Here is a 15441-nt window from a genome sequence, read left to right as displayed (position 1 = left end):
GAGGTGTCTGACCCCTGGACGTCGCTTCCTGCTGTTCTCTCCATCAGCCTCTAGATGGCGCCATCACTCCCGGCTTCATCAATGACACAGCGACACCAAGAGGCCGCCGCAGGACAATCACATTGTGTAGTAAAGGGGGCGGAGTCTGCAGATCATATAAAAAAACCTTTAATGGAATTAGCATAAAAGTGGGAGGTCCTGTGTAATATATTAATATTTTGCACCTGGTAAAAAACAAATGACATGAAGCTTTAAGGCATCGGCGTAGTGCAGGAAGACGGGGTGCGGGACCCCAATAAATAGAGGCTTGGTGTAGGGGTGGCAGTCTGTGGGCGGGTCACGTGAGTCGCTCCGCCTCATTGATCCACAGCCGCGCCTCCTCCACGTCCTTGGTCACCACCAGCAGGATCTCACAGCTTCCCCGAGCGATGCAGCCCTGCAGGAAGGAGCTGGGGGGCAGGGAAGGGGGAAAGGTCAAAGGAAAGGTCAGGATAACAGAGGCGCCACCTGCTGCCAATTAGCCAATCACAGCACAGCCTGACACCCCCCCCCCCCCCCCCCCACACACACACACATCATCAGGGGCAAGTCATGTGACCGGCATGTCTAGGAGATGAGTGGGGCCCCCCGCAGGCCCGGTGTCTAGGAGATGAGTGGGGCCCCCCCCGCAGGCCCGGTGTCTAGGAGATGAGTGGGGCCCCCCCCGCAGGCCCGGTGTCTAGGAGATGAGTGGGGGCTCCCCGCAGGCCCGGTGTCTAGGAGATGAGTGGGCCCCCCCCCCCCCGCAGGCCCGGTGTCTAGGAGATGAGTGGGGCCCCCCCCCGCAGGCCTGGTGTCTAGGAGATGAGTGGGGCCCCCCCCCGCAGGCCCGGTGTCTAGGAGATGAGTGGGGGCTCCCCGCAGGCCCGGTGTCTAGGAGATGAGTGGGGCCCCCCCCCCCCGCAGGCCCGGTGTCTAGGAGATGAGTGGGGGCCCCCCTGGTGTCTAGGAGATGAGTGGGCCCCCATTACTCACCGGAGCTCCTGGGGGCCCCCGAGCCGCAGTGGGGCCTTCAGCTTGGAGTCCAGGTTGTAGTAGATCCCGTTAATCTGCCGCACGGCGATCCAGTGCTTCCGGGTGATGGGAAGAGACAGGAAACCCAGAGAGATGGGGGAGGGGATGTTCAGGATGAAACCAAAGATCTCACCCAGCACCAAACTCTCCAGAGACCTGCAACGAGAAGGGGAGGAGCTTAACGAGTGACACAGCCGGCAGAGGAGGAGCTTCCACAGACACACAGCCGGCAGGGGAGGAGCGTCACCAGACACACAGCCGGCAGGGGAGGAGCGTCACCAGACACACACAGCCGGCAGGGGAGGAGCGTCACCAGACACACACAGCCGGCAGGGGAGGAGCGTCACCAGACACACACAGCCGGCAGGGGAGGAGCGTCACCAGACACACACACACAGCCGGCAGGGGAGGAGCGTCACCAGACACACACACACAGCCGGCAGGGGAGGAGCTTCCCCAGACACACACAGCCGGCAGGGGAGGAGCGCCACCAGACACACACAGCCGGCAGGAGAGGAGCTTCCCCAGACACACACAGCCGGCAGGGGAGGAGCGTCACCAGACACACACAGCCGGCAGGGGAGGAGCGTCACCAGACACACACAGCCGGCAGGGGAGGAGCGTCACCAGACACACACAGCCGGCAGGGGAGGAGCGTCACCAGACACACACAGCCGGCAGGGGAGGAGCGTCACCAGACACACACAGCCGGCAGGGGAGGAGCGTCACCAGACACACACAGCCGGCAGGGGAGGAGCGTCACCAGACACACACAGCCGGCAGGGGAGGAGCGTCACCAGACACACACACACAGCCGGCAGGGGAGGAGCGTCACCAGACACACACACACAGCCGGCAGGGGAGGAGCGTCACCAGACACACACACACAGCCGGCAGGGGAGGAGCGTCACCAGACACACACACACAGCCGGCAGGGGAGGAGCGTCACCAGACACACACACACAGCCGGCAGGGGAGGAGCGTCACCAGACACACACACACAGCCGGCAGGGGAGGAGCGTCCCCAGACACACACAGCCGGCAGGGGAGGAGCGTCCCCAGACACACACAGCCGGCAGGGGAGGAGCTTCCATACAGGAATACACGTCATGGGCGGAGCAGGGCGCGGTCTCACCTCCTCTTGTCCCACCACACGGCTGCATAGTCCAGGGTCTGCAGCGCCGCCATGATGACATTGACGTCATAGTTACCGGTGCCCAGGAAACTGCGGTGAGGATTTATCACCGAATGAGGAGACAACCTGGAAAATCCGGAACAGGATGAGGAGGAGCAAATAATCCCTGACTGCCTAATCCGTAATCCTCCAACCCCCCCAGACTCGGGGTCACAGTCTCTCTCCCCCACCCCTCAGTGTCCCTCCCCCCCCTCAGTCTCTCTGTCCCTCCCCCCCCTCAGTCTCTCTGTCCCTCCCCCCCCTCAGTCTCTCTGTCCCCTCTCCTGTCCCCTCCCCCCCCTCAGTCCTCTCTGTCCCTCCCCCCCCTCAGTCTCTCTGTCCCCCCCCCCCCCCCCCCCCCCCTTCCCCCCTCAGTCTCTCTGTCCCTCTCCCCTCAGTCTCTCTGTCCTCCCAGTCGAGAGATCACTCACTTGGTGATTTTCTCTCTGTCCCTCCCCCCCCTCAGTCCTCTCTGTCCCTCCCCCCTCAGTCTCTCTGTCCCTCCCCCCTCAGTCTCTCTGTCCCTCCCCCCTCAGTCTCTCTGTCCCTCCCCCCCTCAGTCTCTCTGTCCCTCCCCCCCCTCAGTCTCTCTGTCCCTCCCCCCCTCAGTCTCTCTGTCCCTCCCCCCTCAGTCTCTCTGTCCCTCCCCCCTCAGTCTCTCTGTCCCTCCCCCCCCTCAGTCTCTCTGTCCCCTCCCCCTCCAGTCTCTCTGTCCCTCTCCCCCCCTCAGTCTCTCTGTCCCTCTCCCCCCTCAGTCTCTCTGTCCCTCCCCCCCCTCAGTCTCTCTGTCCCTCTCCCCCTCAGTCTCTCTGTCCCTCTCCCCCCTCAGTCTCTCTGTCCCTCTCCCCCCTCAGTCTCTCTGTCCCTCTCCCCCCTCAGTCTCTCTGTCCCTCTCCCCCCTCAGTCTCTCTGTCCCTCTCCCCCTCAGTCTCTCTGTCCCTCTCCCCCCTCAGTCTCTCTGTCCCTCTCCCCCCTCAGTCTCTCTGTCCCTCTCCCCCCTCAGTCTCTCTGTCCCTCTCCCCCCTCAGTCTCTCTGTCCCTCTCCCCCCTCAGTCTCTCTGTCCCTCTCCCCCCTCAGTCTCTCTGTCCCTCTCCCCCCTCAGTCTCTCTGTCCTCTCCCCCCCTCAGTCTCTCTGTCCCTCTCCCCCCTCAGTCTCTCTGTCCCTCTCCCCCCCTCAGTCTCTCTGTCCCTCTCCCCCCTCAGTCTCTCTGTCCCTCTCCCCCCTCAGTCTCTCTGTCCCTCTCCCCCCTCAGTCTCTCTGTCCCTCTCCCCCTCAGTCTCTCTGTCCCTCTCCCCCCTCAGTCTCTCTGTCCCTCTCCCCCCTCAGTCTCTCTGTCCCTCTCCCCCCTCAGTCTCTCTGTCCCTCTCCCCCCTCAGTCTCTCTGTCCCTCTCCCCCCTCAGTCTCTCTGTCCCTCTCCCCCCTCAGTCTCTCTGTCCCTCTCCCCCTCAGTCTCTCTGTCCCTCTCCCCCCTCAGTCTCTCTGTCCCTCTCCCCCCTCAGTCTCTCTGTCCTCTCCCCCCTCAGTCTCTCTGTCCCTCTCCCCCCTCAGTCTCTCTGTCCCTCTCCCCCCTCAGTCTCTCTGTCCCTCTCCCCCCTCAGTCTCTCTGTCCCTCTCCCCCTCAGTCTCTCTGTCCCTCTCCCCCCTCAGTCTCTGTGTCCCTCTCCCCCCTCAGTCTCTGTGTCCCTCTCCCCCCTCAGTCTCTGTGTCCCTCTCCCCCCTCAGTCTCTGTGTCCCTCTCCCCCCTCAGTCTCTGTGTCCCTCTCCCCCCTCAGTCTCTGTGTCCCTCTCCCCCCTCAGTCTCTGTGTCCCTCTCCCCCCTCAGTCTCTGTGTCCCTCTCCCCCCTCAGTCTCTGTGTCCCTCTCCCCCTCAGTCTCTGTGTCCCTCTCCCCCCTCAGTCTCTGTGTCCCTCTCCCCCCCCTCAGTCTCTGTGTCCCTCTCCCCCCTCAGTCTCTGTGTCCCTCTCCCCCCTCAGTCTCTGTGTCCCTCTCCCCCCTCAGTCTCTGTGTCCCTCTCCCCCCTCAGTCTCTGTGTCCCTCTCCCCCCTCAGTCTCTGTGTCCCTCTCCCCCCTCAGTCTCTCTGTCCCTCTCCCCCCTCAGTCTCTCTGTCCCTCTCCCCCCTCAGTCTCTCTGTCCCTCTCCCCCCTCAGTCTCTCTGTCCCTCTCCCCCTCAGTCTCTCTGTCCCTCTCCCCCCTCAGTCTCTCTGTCCCTCTCCCCCCTCAGTCTCTCTGTCCCTCTCCCCTCAGTCTCTCTGTCCCTCTCCCCCCTCCAGTCTCTCTGTCCCTCTCCCCCCTCAGTCTCTCTGTCCCTCTCCCCCTCAGTCTCTGTGTCCCTCTCCCCCCTCAGTCTCTCTGTCCCTCTCCCCCTCAGTCTCTCTGTCCCTCCTCCCTCAGTCTCTCTGTCCCTCTCCCCCCTCAGTCTCTCTGTCCCTCTCCCCCCTCAGTCTCTGTGTCTCTTCTCCCCTCAGTCTCTGTGTCCCTCTCCCCCCTCAGTCTCTGTGTCCCTCTCCCCCCTCAGTCTCTCTGTCCCTCTCCCCCCTCAGTCTCTCTGTCCCCCTCTCCCCTCAGTCTCTGTGTCTCTTCTCCCCCTCAGTCTCTCTGTCTCTCCCCTCAGTCTCGGTGCCTCACCCCCAGCAGATCTCCTCCGCCCTCCTCTGTGTGATCTCGCTGCTCTGCAGGAGGTTGTTCAGGGCGTGTATGGCGCACAGCTCCAGCCGCTGCCGCTCGTGATACACCGGAGCCTCCCCCATCCCCGCACCGGAAACCTCGGAGCCCGGAGCCGCGGCTCATAATGTAACCAGAGTCATGTGACCGCGAGCTGCGCGCTAAGTGGCCGCCACCTGCCATCACGTGGTGCAGGAGGGGGCGGTGCCTGGTACAGCTGTCACCTCGGCCACTCATCTCCTGTGTAAACAGCAGCACGTGACCCCGAGAGACTGCAACAATGTAACGTCATCACCTGCAGCACGTGACCCGGGCATTCACATTACTGCGGTACCGCTCGTCAACCCCATTCATGAAATGTTACTGAGCCGAGTCATCAGAAGGGGGCGGAGTATCTACTCGTGTGCGATACTGCTGAGCTGTGTATCTAATCCTGTGTGATACTGTCTGCTGAGCTGTGTATCTAATCCTATCATGTGTGATACTGTCTGCTGAGCTGTGTATCTAATCCTATCCTGTGTGATACTGTCTGCTGAGCTGTGTATCTAATCCCATCCTGTGTGATACTGTCTGATGAGCTGTGTATCTAATCCTCTCCTGTGTGATACTGCCTGCTGCGCTGTGTATCTAATCCTATCCTGTGTGATACCCCCTGCTGAGCGGTGTATCTAATCCTATCCTGTGTGATACCCCCTGCTGAGCTGTGTATCTAATCCTATCCTGTGTGATACTGTCTGCTGAGCTGTGTATCTAATCCTATCCTGTGTGATACTGTCTGCTGATCTGTGTATCTAATCCTATCCTGTGTGATACTGTCTGCTGAGCTGTGTATCTAATCCTATCCTGTGTGATACTGACTGCTGTGCTGTGTATCTAATCCCATCCTGTGTGATACTGACTGCTGAGCTGTGTATCTAATCCTCTCCTGTGTAATACAGTCTGCTGTGCTGTGTATCTAATCCCATCCTGTGTGATACTGTCTGCAGAGCTGTGTATCTAATCCTATTCTGTGTGATACTGTCTGCTGAGCTGTGTATCTAATCCTATCCTGTGTGATACTGACTGCTGAGCTGTGTATCTAATCCTCTCCTGTGTGATACTGTCTGCTGAGCTGTGTATCTAATCCTCTCCTGTGTGATACTGTCTGCTGAGCTGTGTATCTCATCCCATCATGTGTGATACTGTCTGCAGAGCTGTGTATCTAATCCTATCCTGTGGGATACTGTCTGCTGAGCTGTGTATCTAATCCCTTCCTGTGTGATACAGTGAGCTGAGCTGTGTATCTAATCCTATCCTGTGTGATACAGTGAGCTGAGCTGTGTATCTCATCCCTTCCCGTGTGATACAGTGTCATTCCCAGGAATGTGAGAGATGTAGATGATGTCAGGATATAATTGGTTATGACTCATTTGTTTTTCTTACCTGTGACCTGTGACCCCTGACATTCAGTGACATACGTGAGGTCATGGTCGTGACACAGATCAGTCATCAGTTTTATTTGGCACGTGGAAAACGCAGTAAAAATTCTTCCAAAATGAACAAAAAACCTGAAAACTACAAAATCCAGAGAAAGTCATCCCAGTACCAGCGCCAGTGACCCAGACATCCCAGTAATAGCGCCAGTGACCCAGACATCCCAGTACCAGGGCCAGTGACCCAGACATCCCAGTAATAGCGCCAGTGACCCAGACATCCCAGTACCAGCGCCAGTGACCCAGACATCCCAGTACCAGGGCCAGTGACCCAGACATCCCAGTAATAGCGCCAGTGACCCAGACATCCCAGTACTAGCGCCAGTGACCCAGACATCCCAGTACCAGCGCCAGTGACCCAGACATCCCAGTACTAGCGCCAGTGACCCAGACATCCCAGTACTAGCGCCAGTGACCCAGACATCCCAGTACCAGCGCCAGTGACCCAGACATCCCAGTACCAGCGCCAGTGACCCAGACATTCCAGTACCAGCGCCAGTGACCCAGACATCCCAGTACCAGCGCCAGTGACCCAGACATCCCAGTACCAGCGCCAGTGACCCAGACATCCCAGTACTAGCGCCAGTGACCCAGACATCCCAGTACTAGCGCCAGTGACCCAGACATCCCAGTACCAGCGCCAGTGACCCAAACATCCCAGTGCAAGAGCCAGTGACCCAAACATCCCAGTGCAAGAGCCAGTGACCCAAACATCCCAGTACTAGCGCCAGTGACCCAGACATCCCAGTACCAGCGCCAGTGACCCATTCATTCCAGTACTAGCGCCAGTGACCCGGTCATTCCAGTACTAGCGCCAGTGACCCAGACATCCCAGTACCAGCACCAGTGACCCAAACATCCCAGTGCTAGCGCCAGTGACCCGGACATCCCAGCACCACTTCCAGTGACCCAGACATCCCAGTACCAGCACCAGTGACCCAAACATCCCAGTACTAGCACCAGTGACCCAAACATTATATTACCAGCCCCAGTGACCCAGACGTCCCAGAACCAGCACCAGTGACCCAAACATCCCAGTACTAGCGCCAGTGACCCAAACATCCCAGTACTAGCGCCAGTGACCCAAACATCCCAGTACTAGCGCCAGTGACCCAGTCATTCCTGTACTAGCACGTGACCCAAACATCCCAGAACTAGCGCCAGTGACCCAAACATCCCAGTACCAGCGCCAGTGACCCAAACATCCCAGTACCAGCGCCAGTGTCCCAGACATCCCAGTACCAGCACCAGTGACCCAGACATCCCAGTACCAGCGCCAGAGACCCAGACATCCCAGTACTAGTGCCAGTGACCCAGTCATCCCAGTACTAGCACCAGTGACCCAAACATCCCAGTACTAGCGCCAGTGAACTAGACATTGTAGTGCCAGCGCCAGTGACCCAGACGTCCCAGTACTGGAGCCAGTGACCCAGACATCCCAGTACTGGAGCCAGTGACCCAGACATCCCAGTACTGGAGCCAGTGACCCAGACATCCCAGTACTGGAGCCAGTGACCCGGACATCCCAGTACTAGCATCAGTGACCCAAGCATCCCAGTACTAGCGCCAGTGACCCAAACATCCCAGTACCAGCGCCAGTGACCCAGTCATCCCAGTACTAGCGCCAGTGACCCAGACATCCCAGTGACCCAAACATCCCAGTACTGGCCCAGTGACCCAAACATCCCAGTACTAGCGCCAGTGACCCAAACATCCTAGTACTAGCGCCAGTGACCCAGTCATTCCAGTACTGGAGCCAGTGACCCAGACATTCCAGTACTGGAGCCAGTGACCCAGACATCCCAGTACTAGCGCCAGTGACCCAAACAACCAAGTACTAGCGCCAGTGACCCAAACATCCCAGTACCAGCGCCAGTGACCCAGTCATTCCAGTATTAGCGCCAGTGACCCGGTCATTCCAGTACTGGAGTCAGTGACCCAGACATCCCAGTACTGGAGCCAGTGACCCAGACATCCCAGTACTAGCGCCAGTGACCCAAACATCCCAGTACTAGCGCCAGTGACCCAAACATCCCAGTACTAGCGCCAGTGACCCAAACATCCCAGTACCAGCGCCAGTGACCCAGTCATTCCAGTATTAGCGCCAGTGACACGGTCATCCCAGAACTAGCGCCAGTGACCCAAACATCCCAGTACTAGCGCCAGTGACCCAAACATCCCAGTACTAGCGCCAGTGACCCAAACATCCCAGTACTAGCGCCAGTGACCCAAACATCCCAGTACTAGCGCCAGTGACCCAGTCATTCCAGTACTAGCGCCAGTGACCCAAACATCCCAGTACTAGCGCCAATGACCCAAACATCCCAGTACCAGCGCCATTGACCCAAACATCCCAGTACCAGCGCCATCACTGGGATGTCTGGGTCACTTGCGCTAGTACTAGGATGACTGGGTCACTGGCACTAGTACTGGGATGTTTGGGTCACCGGCGTTAGTACTGGGATGCTTGGGTCACTGGCGCTTGTACTGGGATGTCTGGGTCACTGGCGCTATTACTGGGATGTCTGGGTCACTGGCGCTAGTATTGGGATGTCTGGGTCACTGGCGCTTGTACTAAGATGTCTGGGTCACTGCCGCTAGTACGGAGATGACCGGGTCACTGGCGCTGGTACTGGGATGTCTGGGTCACTGGCGCTAGTACTGGGATGTTTGGGTCACTGGCGCTTGTACTGGGATGCTTGGGTCACTGGCGCTTGTACTGGGATGTCTGGGTCACTGGCGCTAGTATTGGGATGTCTGGGTCACTGGCGCTTGTACTAAGATGTCTGGGTCACTGCCGCTAGTACGGAGATGACCGGGTCACTGGCGCTGGTACTGGGATGTCTGGGTCACTGGCGCTAGTACTGGGATGTTTGGGTCACTGGCGCTAGTACTGGAATGTCCGGGTCACTGGCTCCAGTACTGCGATGTCTGGGTCACTGGCGCTAGTACTGGGATGTCTGGGTCACTGGCGCTAGTACTGTGATAATTGGGTCACTGGTGCTAGTACTGGGATGTCTGGGTCACTGGCGCTGGTACTGGGATGTCTGGGTCACTGGCGCTAGCACTCGAATTACTGGGTCACTGGCACTAGTACTGGGATGTTTGGGTCACCGGCGTTAGTACTGGGATGCTTGGGTCACTGGCGCTTGTACTGGGATGTCTGGGTCACTGGCGCTTGTACTGGGATGTCTGGGTCACTGGCGCTATTACTGGGATGCTTGGGTCACTGGCGCTTGTACTGGGATGTCTGGGTCACTGGCGCTAGTATTGGGATGTCTAGGTCATTGGCGCTAATACATGAATGACTGGGTCACTGGCGCTAGTAGTGGGATGTCTGGGTCACTGGCGCTTGTACTAAGATGTCTGGGTCACTGCCGCTAGTACGGAGATGACCGGGTCACTGGCGCTGGTACTGGGATGTCTGGGTCACTGGCGCTAGTACTGGGATGTTTGGGTCACTGGCGCTAGTACTGGAATGTCCGGGTCACTGGCGCTAGTACTGTGATAATTGGGTCACTGGTGCTAGTACTGGGATGTCTGGGTCACTGGCGCTGGTACTGGGATGTCTGGGTCACTGGCGCTAGCACTCGAATTACTGGGTCACTGGCGCTAGTACTGGGATGTTTGGGTCACTGGCGCTATTACTGGGATGACTGGGTCACTGGCGCTGGTACTGGGATGTTTGGGTCACTGGCGCTAGTACTGGGTTGACTGGGTCACTGGCGCTATTACTGGGATCACTGGGTCACTGGCGCTAGTACTGGGATCACTGGGTCACTGGCGCTAGTACTGGGATAATTGAGTCACTGGTGCTAGTTCTGGGATTCCAGTACTAGCGCCAGTGACCCAAACATCCCAGTACTAGCGCCAATGACCCAAACATCCCAGTACCAGCGGCATTGACCCAAACATCCCAGTACCAGCGCCATCACTGGGATGTCTGGGTCACTGGCAGTAGTGCTGGGATGTCTGGGTCACTGGTGCTAGTACTGGGATGTCTGGGTCACTTGCGCTAGTACTAGGATGTTTGGGTCACCGGCGCTAGTACTGGGATGTTTGGGTCACCGGCGCTTGTACTGGGATGTCTGGGTCACTGGCGCTGGTACTGGGATGTCTGGGTCACTGGCGCTGGTATTGGGATGTCTAGGTCATTGGCGCTAATACATGAATGACTGGGTCACTGGTGCTAGTACTGGGATGTCTGGGTCACTGGCGCTTGTACTAAGATGTCTGGGTCACTGCCGCTATTACGGAGATGACTGGGTCATTGGCGCTGGTACTGGGATGTCTGGGTCACTGGCGCTAGTACTGGAATTACTGGGTCACTGGTGCTAGTACTGGGATGTTTGGGTCACTGGCGCTAGTACTGGAATGTCTGGGTCACTGGCGCTAGTACTGTGATAATTGGGTCACTGGTGCTAGTACTGGGATGTCTGGGTCACTGGCACTAGTACTGGGATGTCTGGGTCACTGGCGCTAGCACTCGAATTACTGGGTCACTGGCGCTAGTACTGGGATGTCTGGGTCACTGGCACTAGTACTGGGATGTCTGGGTCACTGGCGCTAGCACTCGAATTACTGGGTCACTGGCGCTAGTACTGGGATGTCTGGGTCACTGGCACTAGTACTGGGATGTCTGGGTCACTGGCGCTAGTTCTGGGATGTCTGGGTCACTGGCTCCAGTACTGGGATGTCTGGGTCACTGGCTCCAGTACTGGGATGTCTGGGTCACTGGTGCTAGTACTGGGATGTTTGGGTCACTGGCGCTATTACTGGGATGACTGGGTCACTGGCGCTAGCACTGGGATGTTTGGGTCACTGGCGCTATTACTGGGATGACTGGGTCACTGGCGCTGGTACTGGGATGTTTGGGTCACTGGCGCTAGTACTGGGATGACTGGGTCACTGGCGCTAGTACTGGGATGTTTGGGTCACTGGTGCTAGTACTGGAATGTCTGGGTCACTGGTGCTATCACTGCGATGTCTGGGTCACTGGTGCTGGTACTGGAATGTCTGGGTCACTGGCGCTAGTACTGGGATGTTTGGGTCACTGGCGCCAGTACTTGGATGTTTGAGTCAGTGCCAGTAACCCAGACATCCCAGTACCAGCGCCAGTGACCCAGTAATCCAGGTAATAGCACAAGTGACCCAAACATCCCAGCACTAGCTCCAGTGACCCAGTCATTCCGGTACCAGCGCCAGTGACCCAGTCATCCCAGCAATAGCGCCAGTGACCCAGACATCCCAGTACAAGCACGAATGACCCAGACATCCCAGTACCAGCGCCAGTGACCCAAACATCCCAGTACTAGCGCCAGTGACCCAAACATCCCAGTACCAGCTCCAGTGACCCAGTCTTCCCAGTACTAGCGCCAGTGACCCAAACATCCCAGTACTAGCGCCAGTGACCCAGACATCCCAGTACTAGCGCCAGTGACCCAGTCATCCTAGTACTAGCGCCAGTGACCCAGACTTCCCAGAACTAGCGCCAGTGACCCAGTCTTCCCAGTACTAGCGCCAGTGACCCGAACATCCCAGTACTAGCGCCAGTGACCCAGACATCCCAGTACTAGCGCCAGTGACCCGGGCATCTCCATACTAGCGCCAGTGACCCAGACATCCTGTTACCAGCGCCAGTGACCCAGACTTTCCAGTACAGACGCCAGTGACCCAGTCATTCATGTATTAGCGCCAGTAACCCAGACATCCCAGTACAAGCGCCAGTGACCCAGACATCCCAGTACTAGCGCCAGTGACCCAAGCATCCCACTACTAGCGCCAGTGACCCAGTCATCCCAGTACTAGCGCCAGTGACCCAGACTTCCCAGAACTAGCGCCAGTGACCCGAACATCCCAGTACTAGCGCCAGTGACCCAGACATCTCCATACTAGCGCCAGTGACCCAGACATCCTGTTACCAGCGCCAGTGACCCAGACTTTCCAGTACAGACGCCAGTGACCCAGTCATTCATGTACTAGCGCCAGTGACCCAGACATCCCAGTACTAGCGCCAGTGACCCAGACATCCCAGTACTAGCGCCAGTGACCCAGACTTCCTGGTACTAGCGGCAGTGACCCAGACATCCCAGTACTAGCGCCAGTGACCCAGACTTCCTGCTACTAGCGGCAGTGACCCAGACATCCCGGTACAAGCACCATTGACCTGCTCATCTCAGTACTAGCGCCAGTGTCCCAAACATCCTAGTACTAGCGCCAGTGACCCAGTCATCCCAGTACTAGCGCCAGTGACCCAGTCATCCCAGTACAAGCGCCAGTGACCCAGTCATCCCAGTACTAACGCCAGTGACCCAGTCATCCCAGTACTAGCGCCAGTGACCCAGACTTCCCAGTACTAGAGCCAGTGAACCAGACATCCTGGTACTAGCGCCAGTGACCCAGTTATCTCAGTACCAGCGCCAGTGACCCAGATATCCTAGTACTAGCGCCAGTGACCCAGATTTCCCAGTACTGGCGCCAGTGACCCATACATGCCAGTACTAGCACCAGTAATCCGGTCATCTCAGTACTAGCGCCAATGACCCAGACATCCCGGTACAAGCGCCAGTGACCCAGACTTTCCAGTACAAGCGCCAGTGACCCAGTCATCTCCGTACAAGCGGCAGTGACCCAGTCATCCCAGTACTAGCGCCAGTGACCCAAACATCCCAGTACTAGCGGCAGTGACCCAAACATCCCAGTACTAGCGCAATTGACCCAAACATCCCAGTACTAGCTCCAGTGACCCAGACATCCCAGTATTAGCACCAGTGACCCAAACATCCCAGTACTAGCACCAGTGACCCAAACATCCCAGTACTAGCGACAGTGACCCAAACATCCCAGTACTAGCGCCAGTGACCCAGACATCCCAGTACCAGCGCCAGTGACCCAAACATCCCAGCACTAGCGCCAGTGACCCAGTCATCCCAGTGCTAGCGCCAGTGACCCAGTCATCCCAGTGCTAGCGCCAGTGACCCAGTCATCCCAGTACTAGCGCCAGTGACCCAGTCTCCCCAGTACTAGTGCCAGTGACCCAGACAGTACAGTACAAGTGACCCAGTCATCCCAGTACTTGTGCCAGTGACCCAGACTTCCTATTACTAGCGCCAGTGACCCAGTCATCCCAGTAATAGCGCCAGTGACCCAGTCATCCCAGTACCAGCGCCAGAGACCCAGATATCCCAGTACTAGCGCCAGTGACCCGGTCATCTCAGTACTAGCGCCAGTAACCCAGACATCCCAGTACTAGCACCAGTGACCCGTTCATCTCAGAACTAGCGGCAGTGACCCGTTCATCTCAGTACTAGTGCCAGTACCAGAGATCCCAGTACTAGCACCAGTGACCCAGACATCCCAGTACAAGCGCCAGTGACCCGGTCATCTCAGTACTAGCGCCAGTACCAGAGATCCCAGTACTAGAACCAGTGACCCGTTCATCTCAGTACTAGCGTCAGTGACCCAGTCTCCCCAGTACTAGTGCCAGTGACCCGTTCATCTCAGTACTAGCGCCAGTGACCCACATATCCCAGTACTAGCGCCAGTGACCCAGTCTCCCCAGTACTAGTGCCAGTGACCCAGACAGTACAGTACAAGTGACCCTGCCATCCCAATGCTAGTGCCAGTGACCCAGTCATCCCAGTACTAGCGCCAGTGACCCAGTCATCCCAGTACTGGCGCCAGTGACCCAGATATCCCAATACTAGCGCCAGTGACCCGGTCATCTCAGTACTAGCGCCAGTGACCCAGACATCTCGGTACTAGCACCAGTAACCCAGTCTTCCCAGTATTAGTGCCAGTGACCCAGACATCCTGGTACTAGCGCTAGTGACCCAGACATCCTGGTACTAGCGCCAGTGACCCAGACATCCCAGTACTAGCACCAGTGACCCGTTCATCTCAGTACTAGCGACAGTGACCCAGACAGTACAGTACTAGTGACCCTGCCATCCCAATGCTAGTGCCAGTGACCCAGACATCCCAGTACCAGCTCCAGTGACCCAGTCATCCCAGTACTAGCGCCAGTGACCCAAACATTCCAGCACTAGCACCAGTGACCCAGACATCCCAGTACCAGCTCCAGTGACCCAGACATCCCAGTACTAGCGCCAGTGACCCAGACATCCCAGTACTAGCGCCAGTGACCCAGACATCCCAGTACTAGCGCCAGTGACCCAGACATACCAGTACTAGCGCCAGTGACCCAGACATCCCAGTACTAGCGCCAGTGACCCAGACATCCCAGTACTAGCGCCTGTGACCCTGCCATCCCAGTGCAAGCGCCAGTGACCCAGACTTCCCAGTACCAGCGCCAGTGACCCAGTCATTCCAGTACTAGTGCCAGTGACCCAGTCATCCCAGTACTAGCGCCAGTGACCCAAACATCCCAGTACTAGGTCCAGTGACCCAGTCATCCCAATACAAGCACGAGTGACCCAGTCATCCCAGTACCAGCTCCAGTGACCCAGTCATCCCAGTACTAGCGCCAGTGACCCAGTCATCCCAGTACTAGCGCCACTGACCCAGTCATTTCAGAACTAGCGCCACTGACCCAGTCATTCCAGAACTAGCGCCACTGACCCAGTCATCCCAGTACTGGAGCAAGTGACCCTGCCATCCCAGTACTAGCGCCACTGACCCAGTCATTCCAGTACTAGCGCTAGTGACCCAGTCATTCCAGTACTAGCGCCAGTGACCCAGTCAACCCATTTCCAGCACCAGTGACCCAGTCATCCCATTACTAGCACCAGTGACCCAGAAATTGCAGTACTGGTGACCCTGCCATCCCAGTACTAGCCCCAGGGACCCAGTCTTCCGACTACTAGCCCCAGTGACCCAGTCATCCCAGTACTAGCGCCACTGACCCAGACAATACAGTACTAGTGCCAGTGACCCTGACATCCCAGTACCAGCATCAGTGACCCAGACATCCCAGTACCAGCACCAGTGACCCAGGCATCCCAGTACTAGCGCCATAGACACAATCTAGCACCCTATGCGAGTGCTAATATTACAGGTATTGTTGAGAGTCCACCTTTTCTAGTAGAAGCTTGATTTTCAAACAGTAGTTACACTTC

The 15441-nt window shown here is 57.7% G+C and overlaps 2 protein-coding genes across 3 annotated transcripts in view; one reads left to right on the top strand and one right to left on the bottom strand.

Annotated features, from left to right (window-relative positions):
* Nucleotides 1-17: 17 nt before the first annotated feature.
* JOSD2 (Josephin domain containing 2) lies at nucleotides 18-5091 on the bottom strand. Of its 2 annotated transcripts, XR_011850221.1 has the most exons (5): nucleotides 4857-5091; nucleotides 2189-2314; nucleotides 1015-1209; nucleotides 225-449; nucleotides 18-145 (listed from the first exon to the last, which is right to left on the bottom strand). XR_011850221.1 is itself a non-coding variant. In XM_072127321.1 (4 exons), the coding sequence occupies exons 1-4, from the start codon at nucleotides 4976-4978 to the stop codon at nucleotides 338-340; spliced, it is 555 nt and encodes a 184-aa protein (XP_071983422.1). In that variant the 5' UTR covers nucleotides 4979-5090; the 3' UTR covers nucleotides 153-337. The 2 variants fall into 2 exon arrangements, 1 of the variants encoding a protein (XP_071983422.1); XM_072127321.1 differs by lacking the exon at nucleotides 18-145 and having other exon boundaries at nucleotides 153-449; nucleotides 4857-5090.
* Nucleotides 5092-5123: 32 nt separating this feature from the next.
* Nucleotides 5124-15441, top strand: part of LOC140103997 (uncharacterized) — a 40891-nt gene continuing 30573 nt past the window's right edge. Inside the window, exon 1 of the mRNA XM_072127320.1 lies at nucleotides 5124-5222. The gene's annotated coding sequence lies outside the window, so the exon portion shown is untranslated. The remainder of the gene's footprint in view (nucleotides 5223-15441) is intronic.

This window comes from Engystomops pustulosus, chromosome 10 (assembly GCF_040894005.1).
Source record: "Engystomops pustulosus chromosome 10, aEngPut4.maternal, whole genome shotgun sequence".
Lineage (NCBI taxonomy): Eukaryota > Metazoa > Chordata > Amphibia > Anura > Leptodactylidae > Engystomops > Engystomops pustulosus.
Note: the sequence above shows the minus strand (reverse complement) of the source record. Positions and strands in the feature narration are given on the sequence as shown.